Source organism: Panthera tigris, chromosome E1, assembly GCF_018350195.1.
Source record: "Panthera tigris isolate Pti1 chromosome E1, P.tigris_Pti1_mat1.1, whole genome shotgun sequence".
Classification (NCBI taxonomy): domain Eukaryota; kingdom Metazoa; phylum Chordata; class Mammalia; order Carnivora; family Felidae; genus Panthera; species Panthera tigris.
Genome location: NC_056673.1, coordinates 55911878 through 55926108, shown reverse-complemented (window position 1 = coordinate 55926108; position 14231 = coordinate 55911878). Strand labels below are relative to the sequence as shown.

Genomic DNA, 14231 nt, shown 5'->3' with positions numbered 1-14231 from the left:
GCGAGAGCCGCGCGCTTCTCCGAGTCCTGCGCGGGGCCCTCGGGCGGGAATGCGCGGAGCCGGGACGCGGTGGCGGGTAGGGGGGCTGGGTGGCGCGGGAGAGGGCGGCAGAAGGAGGGAGTTCGAGGAGAGTTACCGCCAGAGAGAGTGGCTAGAGCCCGCGATCTCCTTAGAAACGCACTGGCCAATAGCAGCAGCGGAAGCTGTTTATGGGGGCGGAGCGTCGCCATGGCAGCAGAAGAAGCCTTTGCAGCGGCTACTTAATGCCGGTCCGGGGGCCACTAGCGCTCAGAGAGGCGCCGTCGGGCGGGGGGGCGACAAGGGGCGCTGGCGGGGCACTCGAGCTGGGGACAGAGAGCCGCGGGGGGTGGGAGGAACTTCTTCCAGAACCTTCCTTTGGCCCGGGCTGCGCTCTGAGCCAGGTAAGGGACTGAGACGGCTGCTGGCCGCGGGAAGGGAGGGTGTCTGTACCAGCCCGCTCTCCCATCCGTCCTCGAGTGAATTGGTGGATCCGGGAATGACATCTGAGTTTGGGGGACACTTACTTCTCGCCCCCTGTAATTCCTATCCTGTTTCCTTCCTTCCCCGTTACCCCCCATTCTAATATCTCTTTTCAAAAATCAGACGACTTCCGCGTCTCTGGCCTCTGCCCTCCTGGGCTCCCTCGCCCCGTTTCCATTTGTTGTGAGAGGGTTGATCTCCCGCTCTGGGGGAGAAGGTGATAGCCTCGGATACCCAGTAAAGAAAGTCTCCTCTAAAACCTCGGAGAGGAAAAGAGTGAGATGGACACAGCGGGGGTCGGACCCCAGGGCACTGGTCCTGTTTCCCAGACCTCGGCCAGCAAAGATCCTCCCCAGCAGCGGGGACGATTTTAGAGGAGCCTCCCCCTCCTCGCACACACTCTCCCATCGAGGGTGGGGAAAGTGCTCAGCTCCCGCCGTGGTCCTTCGCAGGAACCACACTGGTCTTCCGAGGAGGCGACCCCCTGGTCGCGGGATGGAAGCGCGCGTCCGGGAGGCCCTGTAACTGGAGCCGCGGGAGTCAGCGGGCCGGAGAGCGCGGCGGGCTACCCCCGGCTCAGCCGTGGATGTTGACCGCCCCCTCGGAGGGTCCCCGCAGACATGGCGGAGAGCTGGCTACGCCTCTCGGGTGCAGGGGCGGCGGAGGAGGCGGGGCCGGAGGGAGTCCTGGAGGAGCCCGACGCCCTGGACGACAGCCTGACCAGCCTGCAGTGGCTGCAGGAATTCTCCATTCTCAACGCCAAGGCCCCCGCCCTGCCGCCGGGGGGCACCGACCCCCACGGCTATCACCAGGTGCCAGGCTCGGTCGCGCCGGCGTCGCCCCTGGCGGCCGATCCCGCCTGCCTGGGGCAGCCGCACACTCCGGGTAAGCCCACGTCGTCATGCACGTCGCGGAGCGCGCCCCCGGGGCTGCAGGCCCCGCCCCCCGACGACGTGGACTACGCCACCAACCCGAGTGTGAAGCCGCCCTACTCTTACGCCACGCTCATCTGCATGGCCATGCAGGCCAGCAAGGCCACCAAGATCACCCTGTCGGCCATCTACAAGTGGATCACGGACAACTTCTGCTACTTCCGCCACGCTGATCCCACCTGGCAGGTAGGGGAGGTGCAGGTGGCGGTCGCTCCCTCCCCACTCACCTCCTTTCTCCCCACGCGGGGCGGACTGACTGGACTTAGGTCCCAGGTCCGCACGCCGAGTAGGCCCGCTGTGCAGGCAGGGCCCCAAGGGAGGAAGGCCGTCGAGGAAGGACCTCAAGGGAGCCCAGTGCTTGGAACTGCCCCTCCCTTTGACTTCAGAGAGAGAGGAGGGAGGAGGTTGAAAGGGCTTTAGAAAGGATGCAGACCCCAAAATTCATGGGGAAAGCACCTGTCGCTCGTCCAGTAGACCCAGCCCAAAGATCAGGGCCAGATTATGCGCGGACATGGTCCTCTAAGAGAGGATGATGGACTAAGGGACACATTTTTGTCCCAAGTCCTAGAATTCCTAGACACCGCCCTGCCCAAGGACAGTCTGTCAAGGCCCAACTCAGGATGGGATGCTGGAGCATGGCCCCTGCCAGGCTCTGCATTCTGTCTTGTTGCAGTTGGCCAGTGGAGGTGGGCTGGGGGTGGGGGGACATGGCATGTGAAGGCCAGCTGTGTCCCCCTGGAGGGACTGTGGGGCCTTCCTAAAGTAACCTTGCTGCCCCGGCCCCTCACCCAACTCCTCCTCAGTTTCCTGCCTCCTGTCCTCCCCCTCCTCTCAGTCAACCTCCCCGGGGGGACAATTACCTGGGCCAGGTGCTTTCCACAGGGGCTCTCCCTGCCGCACTCACTGGCTTCATGTTCCAAGTCTCCAGAACCTGGCACAGAGCAGCCAACGGGCCCGAGCCTCCATGTAAACATCCCAGCCTTACTGGGGGGCCACTACCCACCCACCTGCTCTGCCTTCTGGGCCCTAAACCCCTGTCCCCTGGCGTGGTTTGGACAAGACTGTGCACCTAGGAATGAACAAGGCAGAGTGGTGATTTGAGGCCAAGCAGATATGAGCCTTCCACTTTAGATCAGGGTCTAGTTGGAGAGAGAGGCCCCAGAACGCCCAGACTCTTCCCTGGGGCACCCACCGGGAGCAGGCTGCAGAATCCCGGTCCCAGGCCATTCCACACTTGCTGGGGCCCTGACTGGGGCAAGTGTCATTTGTACCCTCGATGAGAAAGCAGAGACCCCCCCCCCTTCTCTCCTCCCCCAAGCCCGTGAAGCTTAGGCCTCGGGACTTGGGCGTCAGGAATGAGTGCTGTGCTCCAGGCTGGGTAATAATCAACTGAGGCCTCATAGCCTGCTGCTGGGGGGGGGGGGGGGGGGGCGGAGCGGGGAGGGCAGGCCAGCAGGGGCTCAACAAACAGGGCAAGGCATCAGATCCCCCCCCCCACTTCATCCCTACACACGCTCAGAGCACACACCCTCACACCCTCCACAGCCCAGCACTCCCCACCCCCACCTTTCAACCCACCCACTCTTCACAAACAGGGCCCGCCAGGCCCAGGCCCAGGCCCAGGCGGAGTGAGATGGCCGTCCAGGCCCTGGGGGAGCTGAAGCCTTTGGCCAGAGACCGCAAGCGGTGGGGTAAGGGAGGGAGGGCAGGCCGGGGTGGCCCTGAGAGCCACCCTGCGGCTCAGGGCTCGGATGACTGAGCAGGCGGATATCCCGGCAACAGGGAACAAAAGCCCCCCGGCCGCACTCCTGGCCGCCGGTGCCCTGTGGCCTGTGTCCCAGAGCCACCGGTCAGAGCGCTGTGTCCGTCCCTCCTCCCCTGCGGGCAGGAGCACGAGTCACTCCCCCCCCCCCCCATCGCCGGCCCTTCCGGCTCACCCAGCCGACCTCTTTCTCTCCTCTCCCCCTCCCTTCCCCGTGCCCAGAATTCCATCCGCCACAACCTGTCCCTGAACAAGTGCTTCATCAAAGTGCCTCGGGAGAAGGACGAGCCCGGCAAGGGGGGCTTCTGGCGCATCGACCCCCAGTACGCCGAGCGGCTGCTGAGCGGGGCCTTCAAGAAGCGGCGGCTGCCCCCGGTCCACATCCACCCGGCCTTCGCCCGCCAGGCCTCGCAGGAGCCCGGCGCCGCCCCGTGGGCCGGGCCGCTGACCGTGAACACCGAGGCCCAGCAGCTGCTGCGGGAGTTTGAGGAGGCCACCGGGGAGGCGGGCGAGGGCAGGCTGGGGCACAAGCGCAAGCAGCCGCTGCCCAAGCGGGTGGCCAAGGTCCCGCGGGCCCCCAGCACCCTGCTGCTGACCCAGGAGGAGCAGGGCGAGCTGGAGCCCCTCAAAGGCAACTTTGACTGGGAGGCCATCTTCGAGGCCGGCGCGCTGGGCGGCGAGCTGGGCACCCTGGAGGCCCTGGAGCTGAGCCCGCCGCTGAGCCCCGCCTCGCACGGGGACGTGGACCTCACCGTCCACGGCCGCCACATCGACTGCCCCGCGACCTGGGGGCCTCCGGTGGAGCAGGCGGCCGACAGCCTGGATTTCGACGAGACTTTCCTGGCCACGTCCTTCCTGCAGCACCCCTGGGACGAGAGCGGCAGTGGCTGCCTGCCCCCGGAGCCCCTCTTCGAGGCCGGGGACGCCACCCTGGCCGCCGACCTGCAAGACTGGGCCAGCGTGGGCGCCTTCTTGTAAGAGGCCGGGCCCCGCCCCCAGCTCTGGACAGTGCCCGCGTCAGGGCCCAGAATGCACCCCCCCACCCACCCACCCGGCACAGGCCCACGGACACCCTACCGCCCCGGGCAGGGGCTGGGCCAGGTCTCCCGAGGCTGGCCCCACGAGGCCCTGCGGCCCCCAGCCCGGGCTGCCTTCAGATTCCAGCCCAGGAGGCTGAGAGCCGAGGCCCAGGACCAGAACTGCTGCCTCCCCGGCCCCCCGGCCGCACACACAGTGTTTCATTGATCCTCCTCTTTCCTGCCCCAGGGACGGGCTCCGGCCCCGCACAGTGGGGGCTGCACGTGGAGGGGCGCTGGCCCGGGCTGGGGAGCGACAGTACAGGGCCCGCCCCTGGGTGCCTCAGCTACGACACCTCTCCCTCCTCTCCCGCTGTCCTCCCCAGGTCTCTATCCAGAGAAAGATCCCAGGTACAACAAATGCTAATTAGGTGACAGCAAATTAACCCCCTGGAGGCCCCTCCGGGCAAAGCCTCTCCCCTGGGCCTGGGGAAGGAGGGGGGAGGGGACAGAAGGCAGAGACAGAATGAGGTCGGGGAGCCTGGTGGGCGAGGAGGTTTTCTAAGGCCTCTGGGGTCTTTGCCTGGCCCCATCCCTAGAGGTGGGGGCAAAGAGTGGAAATCCCTAATCTTTGAGGCAGAGAGCAGTGGGGGAGTTGGGGTTCTGGGGGTTGGGGGCAGGGGCAGCTGAGCTGCAGTGGGGAGGGGACAGACAGACTAATGTAGTGAGTGTAGCTGTAGCTGAGGCTTAACTGGGAGGGATGGAGCTTGCTAGAACCTCTGGGACCAGGAATGGTGGGGGGGGGTGGGGGGGACGGATCGCCCGCATCCCTGCCCGCGCTTGCTGGGGGGGGGGGGGGGGAGTGTCCCGCTCTCCCCTGAGCCCCTCAGTCTGCTTCCCACATCCACCCTCCTGCCCTGTGGGGCAACCTAACCTTTTTCATGGAAAGTTATTTACAATAAACCATTTTTAAAAATAAAATTTTTAAAAATCTGAAAATGGACCTGCTTGCAACTTTAGGAGAAGGCAAGGGCCAGTTTGGGAGGAGGGGAATGGCTGGGAGGAAGATGTGGGGGCGCTGAAGGCCTCCAGAGTGCCCCTTGATGAACTCTCTGTGACCTCTGTGTCCCCTGGGAGGAAGGGGCTGAGAAGCAGTCCTCAGGGGTCCCCTCCAGCCTGGGCCTCAGCACCTCCGTCTGCACAATGGGGAGAATTGCACCCATAGTCCCCGGGGAAAGGGCGACAAAGGAGACGCAGCCCCCTCCCTGGCCCTGGGGACTCACAAGGGCCAAGCATGCCCAGGGACACGCTCACATGTCCCTGACCGCGAGGGCCTGCCCGGGCTCGCCGGCCTGAGTCTGCGGTCCTGGCCTGGGCCTGTCTCCAGCATCACCCTCCCTGGGTCCTCTCCTGGAGGGACAGGGTGTGAGGCCAGAGGGCCCCAGCCCGGCATGTGCTCACCCAGCCAGGCGCCTTCCCTCCCGGGCCCAACGCAGGCTGGAGGAGGAAAAGGCCACCGGGGGGGGGGTCCCCCACGAGGGACCAGCCTGCCGGAGTCCTAATGGGGAAACTGAGGCACGGGAAATGTGTGTTTGGGTGACGCACAGCGGCACCTTTCAGTCCCTCCCCCCAGCTTTGTCTGGAGCCCACCTCTCCACCCAGCCCCCTCCCACACCCGGGGCACAAACGAGCACTGTCTCGCACAACCCTGCCCAGCCTCCACAGACCCCTTTCTCCCGAAGCCCCTTTCTTTCCCTTCTCTCCAGTCTGGCTCTAGGCCAACCTGGCATTCCCTGTGCTAACTTGCGGCTTTCACTTGCTAATTATTCCAAATATTTCGGGAGGGCGCACACACTGTTGGGCCAGGGGGTTGGGGCCTTCCTGAGCCCAGAAGCCAGCCCACCCCGGCCCCACAGCAGGCTGAGGCGGCTGCCTCCACTGAGACTCCCTTCACCCCTCCCTCTCTCTCCCCACCACCCGCACCAGCCTTCCTAGCCACGGTCCCCAGTAGAGGGGAACAAGGGGGCCCCAGCCTTCTCATTGACCCCCAGGATCAGCCTCCAGTCCTGGCCAAAAGGGAGTACACCCTGGATTGACAGGTGGGGTCGGACCAAGGCATCAGCAATTTTAAGGGTCTCCAGATGTTTCCAATAGAGGGGCTGGGCCGCTGAGCTTCACAAACTCTCCCCCGGGGCAACAGGCTGCGGGGAGAGCCCGATCCATCCCTGCTCTGGCCCTTGGCTGGGTGGGTTTTTAACCATGTTCATTTACCTCCTATTTATATATGAATTCAATGCAATCCCAATCTAAATAGATTTCGCGCCGTGTGCCAGTAAGTTACAGACATGATGCCCTGTTAGCACTGAATAGCGTGTATTTCCTTAGAACAAGGACGCTCCCATGGAAGCCTAGCGCCGCGCCCACGGCCAGGAAACCAGCGCTCACGGGTGATCCCTCGAACTCTATTCAGATTTGCAGATTGCCCCCCTGCCAGGCTCACACGTTGCACTGCGTGGTTCTATCTCTCTCGGGCTGTGTGGCTTGGCGCCCTTGACTCAAGCTCTCCCAGCAGGCTCCTTATCTCCTCTGACCCCCACCTTTGAGGTGAGAAGCCCCTGAACCACTTCGTGGGGACAGCGCCTTCCCGAAGCGTTCGGTCTCCAGAGGCACCACCTTTCCCCCTGCCCTCCTTCCCCCATGGGTCCCCCAGCCAGGAATGTGATGGGGAGGAGGCAGGCAGGAGCTCAGACCTTGGGGGCCCTCCCGTCCCTGCTCCAGCACATCCTGTTCCACAGGACGGCCCCCACCCCCACCCCCTCCAGTGACTCTCTAGTGTCTGGAAGGTCCCGGGGATTCCGGAGCACCTTGCAGTCCTGGAGCAAATGGGCCAGGCCCCCTGCAGAGCTGAGGGCAGGACTGTCTACGCCACCCCCATCCGGGCTCCGCTCCGGGGACCCACACCTGCGGAAGGAAGACAGCCGGAGGGCTGGAAGGTAGGGAGGGGAGAGAGGGCTGGGGGAGAGGCGGTCATGAGTCAGGCGCACCTCCATCCCGGGCTGAGGCCCAAAGGTAAACAGGTGTATTTGGACTCCTGGCAGGGGGCAGGGGGCTGGCCCGCGGGGCAGGCCCGGGCCTGTCGGGGGTGGGGATGTGGCGGGGAGGCCTGCATTAACAATGGGGTGGCAGAGTGGCCCCAGGTCCTGCTGACACGGTCTTGTGTGATGAGGAGGAAAATACAGGTGACAAGGAAGGGGAGGACCCTGGGGAAGGGCCCGGGGCTGTGTGAGGCCACCCATGCTGGGGGTGCCCTGAACAGTGCGAGCCAAAGACATGCGAGGAGCCCCTGGGGGTGAGGGGGTCACCTTCCTCTGGAGGCACACGTGTCTGTCCCCGTCTGTGGCTCCCAGGTGGGACAGGTCAGAGCCGCTCCGATGGGAGTGCTGGGGCCTGGACTTTCCCTGAGTGTCCAGAGCAGGCAGGGCCCAGCTGGAGGGCACTGTCCCCCAGAAGCCAACCAGCCTGAGTGGCAGGGCAGGGAGAGGAAGGCGCACAGTAACCAGGGGGAGTGACGGGGCCCAAGGTCTCACTGCTGCCCCCACCCCCAGCCCAGCCCCGTCACCCTAAGGCTGTCGTGAAGCCAGGGCGGCAGCTTGGGGCTGAGCCCCAGACCCTCTTTCCCTTCGAAGGAAGGAGGCGGAGCTCTGGGGAAAGTCAGGGCTCCAGGAAGTGGGGAGGGCAGGCAGTGCGCCTACCCACCCGCCCAGCCTCCCCCCGACAGGCTCCCCCAGGTATGGGGGAGAGGGGCAGGGGGAGGGGAGCTCCCACCTACTGTTTGTGCAGGGAGCGGAGCTCTGGCCCAGAGGCTGCCCAGTCTCCTTTGCCCGCGGCCAAGCCACCGCCGCTCTGTCCGTGGGCCTATTCCCACCCCCAGTCCCCCTGCCCCCCTTCGTGCCTCACTGGGGCACTAAGCCCCTCCTCACCCCACAAGGCATCCCTCGTCCCTCTAACTTGCCCACCGCGAACCGTGGCCCTGTGTTGGCAGGGCAGGCAAGGGGGGGGGGGGGGCGGAGTGGGACCCAGGCCCTGCCTCCGCTTTCAGCCTCAGAACCCACACGTCTGGACCCCTCTGGGCAGATAACCTGTCTTGCTCATTCCTACATTTGCAGGATCAAGGACAGTGCCCAACTTCTCAAGTACTGAGTGAATGTACTGGCAAGGCAGAGGGATAAAAGGTAGAAAAAACACGCCAGGAGCCTTGGCGAAAATATTCACTTCAGACAACGCACACCTAGGGGTTCTCCGGCGGCTGGGGGTGAAGAGGCCCCCGAGGCCCCCAGGGTACAGAGACAGCAGGGGGAGAGCCCTCAGGCCAGGGGGATCTTTGAGAAAAGCCCCATGCCACCCTCTTCTGGACGCAAGGAAGAGGCTCCTTTGTTGAGCCTGTGGGTAGGGGTGGGGTAGTAAAAGAGGTGGGGCCCTGAAGGCCGGCTGAAGCTGAGTGGGGTGTGTGGCAGCTGTGAGCCAGGTGAGGGAGAGGGGACCCTGGTAGGAGGAAGGAGCAGGAGGCAGAAGAGGCCTTGGCTTCCTCCTTCTCTTCCGCTCAGCCCCTCCCCCACCGGGGGCCCAGGTCCCGGGAATGAGAATCACAGGAAGCCCAGAGACGGGGCTGGTGTGGACATCCTGGCATTCAGGGCTCCCCCACACCTGTTATTACCCCATCTAAACCCGCGTGGCGGGCAAACGGGCCTCTTGCCTGTTCGCGCCCCAGCTACAAGGTCACCAGGACAGAGCAGTGCCCAGCTCAGCTGTCCCAGCTGCCCCGGTGCACCAGGACGGGGTCCTGGGGCCTCTGAGCCCGACACCCCTGGAGCCCGGGAGCCCCCAGAGCCTGGTGTTTGGTTAAAGATTAACCTTGGCCTGGCGGGAACTGCCTGGGCAGCTGGGCAGGGGCAGGCACTGTCCCACAAGGCCAGGCGAAGTCAGGACCACCAGTTCAAGGTCAGTTTTGGAGGGAAGGGGTGGGGTGTCGGCGGTGTGAGAGGGTGGGCCTCACAGAGGGGCCAGGACTCAACCCCCATCCACGTTCCCTGGGTCTCTCTAGGCTCCCTACTTCCCGTGTGGGTTTTATTGAGAGCGAGGGACCTTGAGGGTCTCCCAGCCCAGGAAGGAACCCGAATCAACTAGGTCTGACCCCCTCCACACAGAAAGAAGCGGGTCATTAAGGGAGGTCAGTCCCCACCCCTCAAAGGCTCCTCAAAGACTCCGCCCCTCTGGCCTAGGGAGCTCTTGTCTGAAGGAAGAGTTCGGGAGAAAATCAGATGGGGGAGGAGAGGGAAGGGAGGGGGAAAGTGTTCCATGTGGCACGGACATTGAGCGGACTCAGGGCCCTCTTTTTGCAGAGGAGAAAACTGACTTCTGCGTTCTCATCCCTGACTCTGGAGTTGATTGGCCCTGTGACCTTGGGGAGCCAAGCGAGGGGTGGGGGGGGGGTGTTTAGAACCAGGCTGATACTGCAGGTGTCAGTGGCCATTGTGTCCCTTCCCCCACGCTGCCTCCCCAAACTGATTGTCTCCCTAACTCTTTCTGACCCACTGATTTGGGGAGCAGGGTGGCCTTGTTGCCGTGACCTCTGATGTCACTCCGAGAGGCAGGCAGAGTCGTTTTCTCAGGACCCCAGTCATCTGTTTCAGGATGGGAATTTTATTCTCAGAGCTTTGCTCACAGGGTATGGTTCCTTTTCTGAGAGGGCGCTCCTGAAACCCTCCTTCCTTACCCAGAAGCCTCTCAAGCACCCCTCACCTGTGCCACAGGCACCTCAAAGTCTCCATACCCCCCGCCTGAGTCCCCACCTTCCCTGAAAGGCTTCCTTCCTGCCACATTCTCCACTCTGGGAACGATGGCACCAAGCCCACCTCCCCTCTCACTGGAACTCCTGGTGTGGCCATTTCATTCCAGCATGTTCTCCAACTAACAGCCAGTGGATCTTTCTTTTTTTCTTTTTATATAAGTTTTAATTTTTTACCATAACGATACATGTGCTTCTATTAAAAGATCAGTTTTATACATTTTTTTAAAGATTTTATTTTTAAGTCATTTCCACACCCAACACGGAGCTTGAACTCACACCCCCAAGATCAAAAGCCACATGCTCTATGGACTGAGCCAGTCAGGCACCCCTTAAAAAAACCAGTTTTAAAAAGAGTTATTTACAGAGTGGGGCCCCTGGGTGGCTCAGTCGGTCGGGCGTCTGACTTCGGCAGGTCGTGATCTCACGGCTCATGAGTTCAAGCCCTGCACTGGGCTCTGAGGTGACGGCGTGGAACCTGCTTGGGATTCTCTCTCTAACCCTCTCTCTGTCCCTCCCCGTTTGCACTCTGTCTCGCTCTCTCTCAAAAATAAACATTAAAAAATATTTTTAAAAAGAGAGTTATAGAGCATGCAACTCCTGATCTCAGGGTTGTGAGTTCAAGCTTCACATTGGGCATGGAGCCAATACTTTAAAAAAAAAACTTTTTTTTAATTAAAAAAAAGATTTGGGGGGCACTCGGGTGGCTCAGTCGGTTAGTATCTAACTCTTGATTTCGACTCAGGTTAAGAACGCAGGGTTGTAGGATCGAGCCCCGTGTCAGGCTCTTCACTGAGTGTGGAGTCTGCTTAAGATTCTCCGTCTTGGGGTGCCTGGGTGGCTCAGCCGGTTAAGCGTCTGACATCAGCTCAGGTCATGATCTCACAGTTCATGAGTTCAAGCCCCGCACCGGGCCTGGAGCTGGCTTCAGATCTTCTGTCTCCCTCTCTCTCTGCCCCTCCCTACACTCTCTCTCTCTCTCTCTCTTTCTCTCACACACAAATACATTTAAAAAATAAAATAAGATAGTTTTAAAAAAGGATTCTCTCCTTGTTAAAAAAAGATTTGGATATGTCAATTATATCACAATAAATTTGAAAAAAAAAAAAAAAACGACTTATTATGTAAAAACAACAGGGGCTCCCGGGTGGCTCAGTCCGTGAAGCATCTGACTCTTGATCTCAGCTCAGGTCTTGATCTCAGGGTGGTGAGTTCAAGCCCCACGCAGGGCTCCACACAGAGCATTGAAGCCTATAGACATACATACATACATACATACAAAGAAATCTCCTGCCCTTCAAGCAAATCCCCAGAAGTAACCGTGACCACTTTTAATCCTTCCACTTGTTCAGAATACGCCTTGCCATCTTTCTAATTAATACTTCCAGCACTGGATTTTCAGCTTATCTAGACATTATGTACTGGCTTCTTACGTAGCTCATCTCCATTCGCCCACGTGGTCAGGTGTGGGGTTAAGCAGCCAGAGATCACGTGATGTTACAAGGTCCCTCACACTGCTCCCTGCTGAGCCAAGAGTGTGCTCTAAGTCCTTTTCATGTAGGATGTAGGTGGTCCTAAGTGCCTCATTTCTCGTCAGTTACTTAGTTTTCTGTTCCCTTACGGCTAAATCTTCAACAAACGCTCCAGAAGGTCTTACAAATCCTTCTCAATACTATTCTCTTCTCTGTTAACACCTTTTTAAAAATGGATTCATTTACTTTAAGTACACTCCACAGCCAGTGGGGAGGGGGGGTGGGACTTGAACTCACGACCCTGAGATTAGGAGTCGGATGGCCAACCAAATGAGCCAGTCAGGTACCCTTTTGTTCCATTTTTTAAAAAGATTTTATCTTTAAGTAATCTCCACACCCAACATGGGGCTCAAACTCACAACCCCGAGATCAAGAGTCACACACTCTTTCGACTGAGCCTCTTTCAACTGAGCCTGTCAGGCGCTCCTGTGAATATGTTAGTTAGTTAGTTAGTTAGTTAGTTAGTTAGTTAGTTATTATTTAAATCTAGTTAACATCTAGTGTAATAATGGTTCTGTGCATACCTTTTTTAATTTTTAATTTTGATACTTACTTATTTTACATTTTCTTTATTTTTGATAGAAACAGAGCACAAGTGGGGGAGGGGCAGAGAGAGACGGAGACACAGAATCCGAAGCAGGCTCCAGGCTCCAAGTTGTCAGCACAGAGCCTGACGCAAGGCTCAAACTCACAAACTTCGAGATCATGACCTGAGCCAAAGTCGGATGCTTAACCAACTAAGCCACCCAGGTACCCCTAATTTTTATTTTTATTATTTTGTATAATGTTTATTTATTTTGGGGGGGGGGAGAGAGCGTGAGTGGGGGAAAGGCAGAGAGAGACGGGGACAGAGGATCCGAAGCAGGTTCTGTGCTGACAGCCAGGAGCCTGAGGCAGGGCTTGAACTCACAAACAATGATATCATGACCTGAACTGAAGTCAGATGCCTTAACCAACTGACTGAACCATCCAGGCACCCCCTGTGAATACCTTTTTAAATAATCCGTAAATACCCATGCTATAAAATTGGAGAAAGATACAAAAAGGGGCTTCAGTGACAAGTGAAAAGCAAATGTCCCTTCTGTCTTAACCCCAAGCCACCCAGCTCTCCTCTGAGGCAATCACAGTTACTAGTTTCTCCTGCAGACTTCCAGGCATATTTTACACCTATACAAGCATATAAGTATCAATATGAAATTTTAGCTGCAACAGAGAATCTCAGTTTTACTTTTCTTTCTTTTTTGCAGGCATCCCTCCCAGACACCGTCTTCCCACTCGGCTGCAATCAAACTTATCCTATGGTTTCTCTTTGCTTCTCTCCTGTACTGGATTCCCTGTTTCTACTTCTACCCTTTGTTTGATTTATTTCCAGAAACTTCTGGAAAGGGTGCACAGGAAGTGCAAGATCTCAGAAAGAGATCTTGAATATGTATGCATATCTTTAGCCAATTCTCATATCTGATTGCCTGTTGGGCTGGGTATAAAATCGCTCTCAGAAACTTGAAGCCATGGTCATGGCTGTGGCTATGAAATCTGCTACCCCTTGAATCTTAAACCTTGGCATTTGATTTGTTTCTCTCTCTTAGAAAGTGCTTAGGGTCTGTGCTTTATACCTGGTGTGCTGAAAGTCCATGATGGTGGCCCTCATTGTGGGCCTTTTCTTCATTCACCTGCAGTGCACCATTGAAGCCTTTTAATCTGCGACAATGTCTCAAAGTCTTTCTGTGATCATTTCTTTCCCTTTGATTTCTTTTTCTTTCTTTTTTTTTTTTTAAGTTTTTATATATTTATTTTGAAAGAGAGAGAGTACAAGCAGGGGAGAGGCAGAGAGAAAGGGAGAGAGAGAGAATCCCAGGCAGGCTCCCCACTGGCAGCATGAAGCCGGATGTGAGGCTTGAACTCATGAACCATGAGATCACCACCTGACTGAGCCACTTAACTGACTGAGCCACTCAGGTGCCCCGATTTCTTTTTCTGAGACAACTATTTTCAGACATTAAACATTAAATTGCACCATCCTTTTTCTCTTACCTTCTATCGCTTTATCTTTTTGCCTCATGCCCCTTTTTTTAGTCAACCCTTACTGGCCCCTCCACTCCTCCCCTCCCAAACAACAAACACTAATTTTCATCCTTCCTTCTTTCGTTTCTTTTTTTCTTTCTCTTTCTTTCTTTCCCTTTTTCTTTCTTTCTTTCTTTCTTTCTTTCTTTCTTTCTTTCTTTCTTTCTTTCTCTTTCTTTCTTTCTTTTTCTGCTCCCTCCCTCCCTTCCTTCCATTTATTAAGTAGGCTTCACACCCAGTACAAAGCCCAGTGCAGAGCTTGAACTCATGACCCTGAGATCAAGACCTGAGTTGAGATCAAGGGGCACCTGGGTGGCTCAGTCACTTAAGTGTCCAACTCTTGCTTTTAGCTCAGGTCATGATCTCATGGTTTGTGAGACTGAGCCCCATGTCGGGCTGACAGTGAGGAACCTGTTTGGGATTCTCTCTCTCTGTCCCTCCTCCACTCACGTAAGTGTGTACATGCCCTCTCTCTCTCTGAAAATAAATAAGTAAACATTAAAAAAAAAAAAAAAAAAAAGACCCGACCTGAGATCAAGAGTAGGATGCTTAACCAACTGAGCCACCCAGGCGCCCAACCCC

The 14231-nt window shown here is 58.1% G+C and overlaps 1 protein-coding gene across 1 annotated transcript; it reads left to right on the top strand.

The window, feature by feature from the left end:
- The first annotated feature begins 318 nt into the window (after positions 1-318).
- Positions 319-4996, top strand: FOXJ1 (forkhead box J1). Its single transcript, XM_042967471.1, has 3 exons — positions 319-422; positions 954-1619; positions 3418-4996. Exons 2-3 carry the CDS (start codon positions 1122-1124, stop codon positions 4171-4173), a joined length of 1254 nt encoding a protein of 417 aa, XP_042823405.1. The 5' UTR covers positions 319-422; positions 954-1121; the 3' UTR covers positions 4174-4996.
- Positions 4997-14231: the final 9235 nt, after the last annotated feature.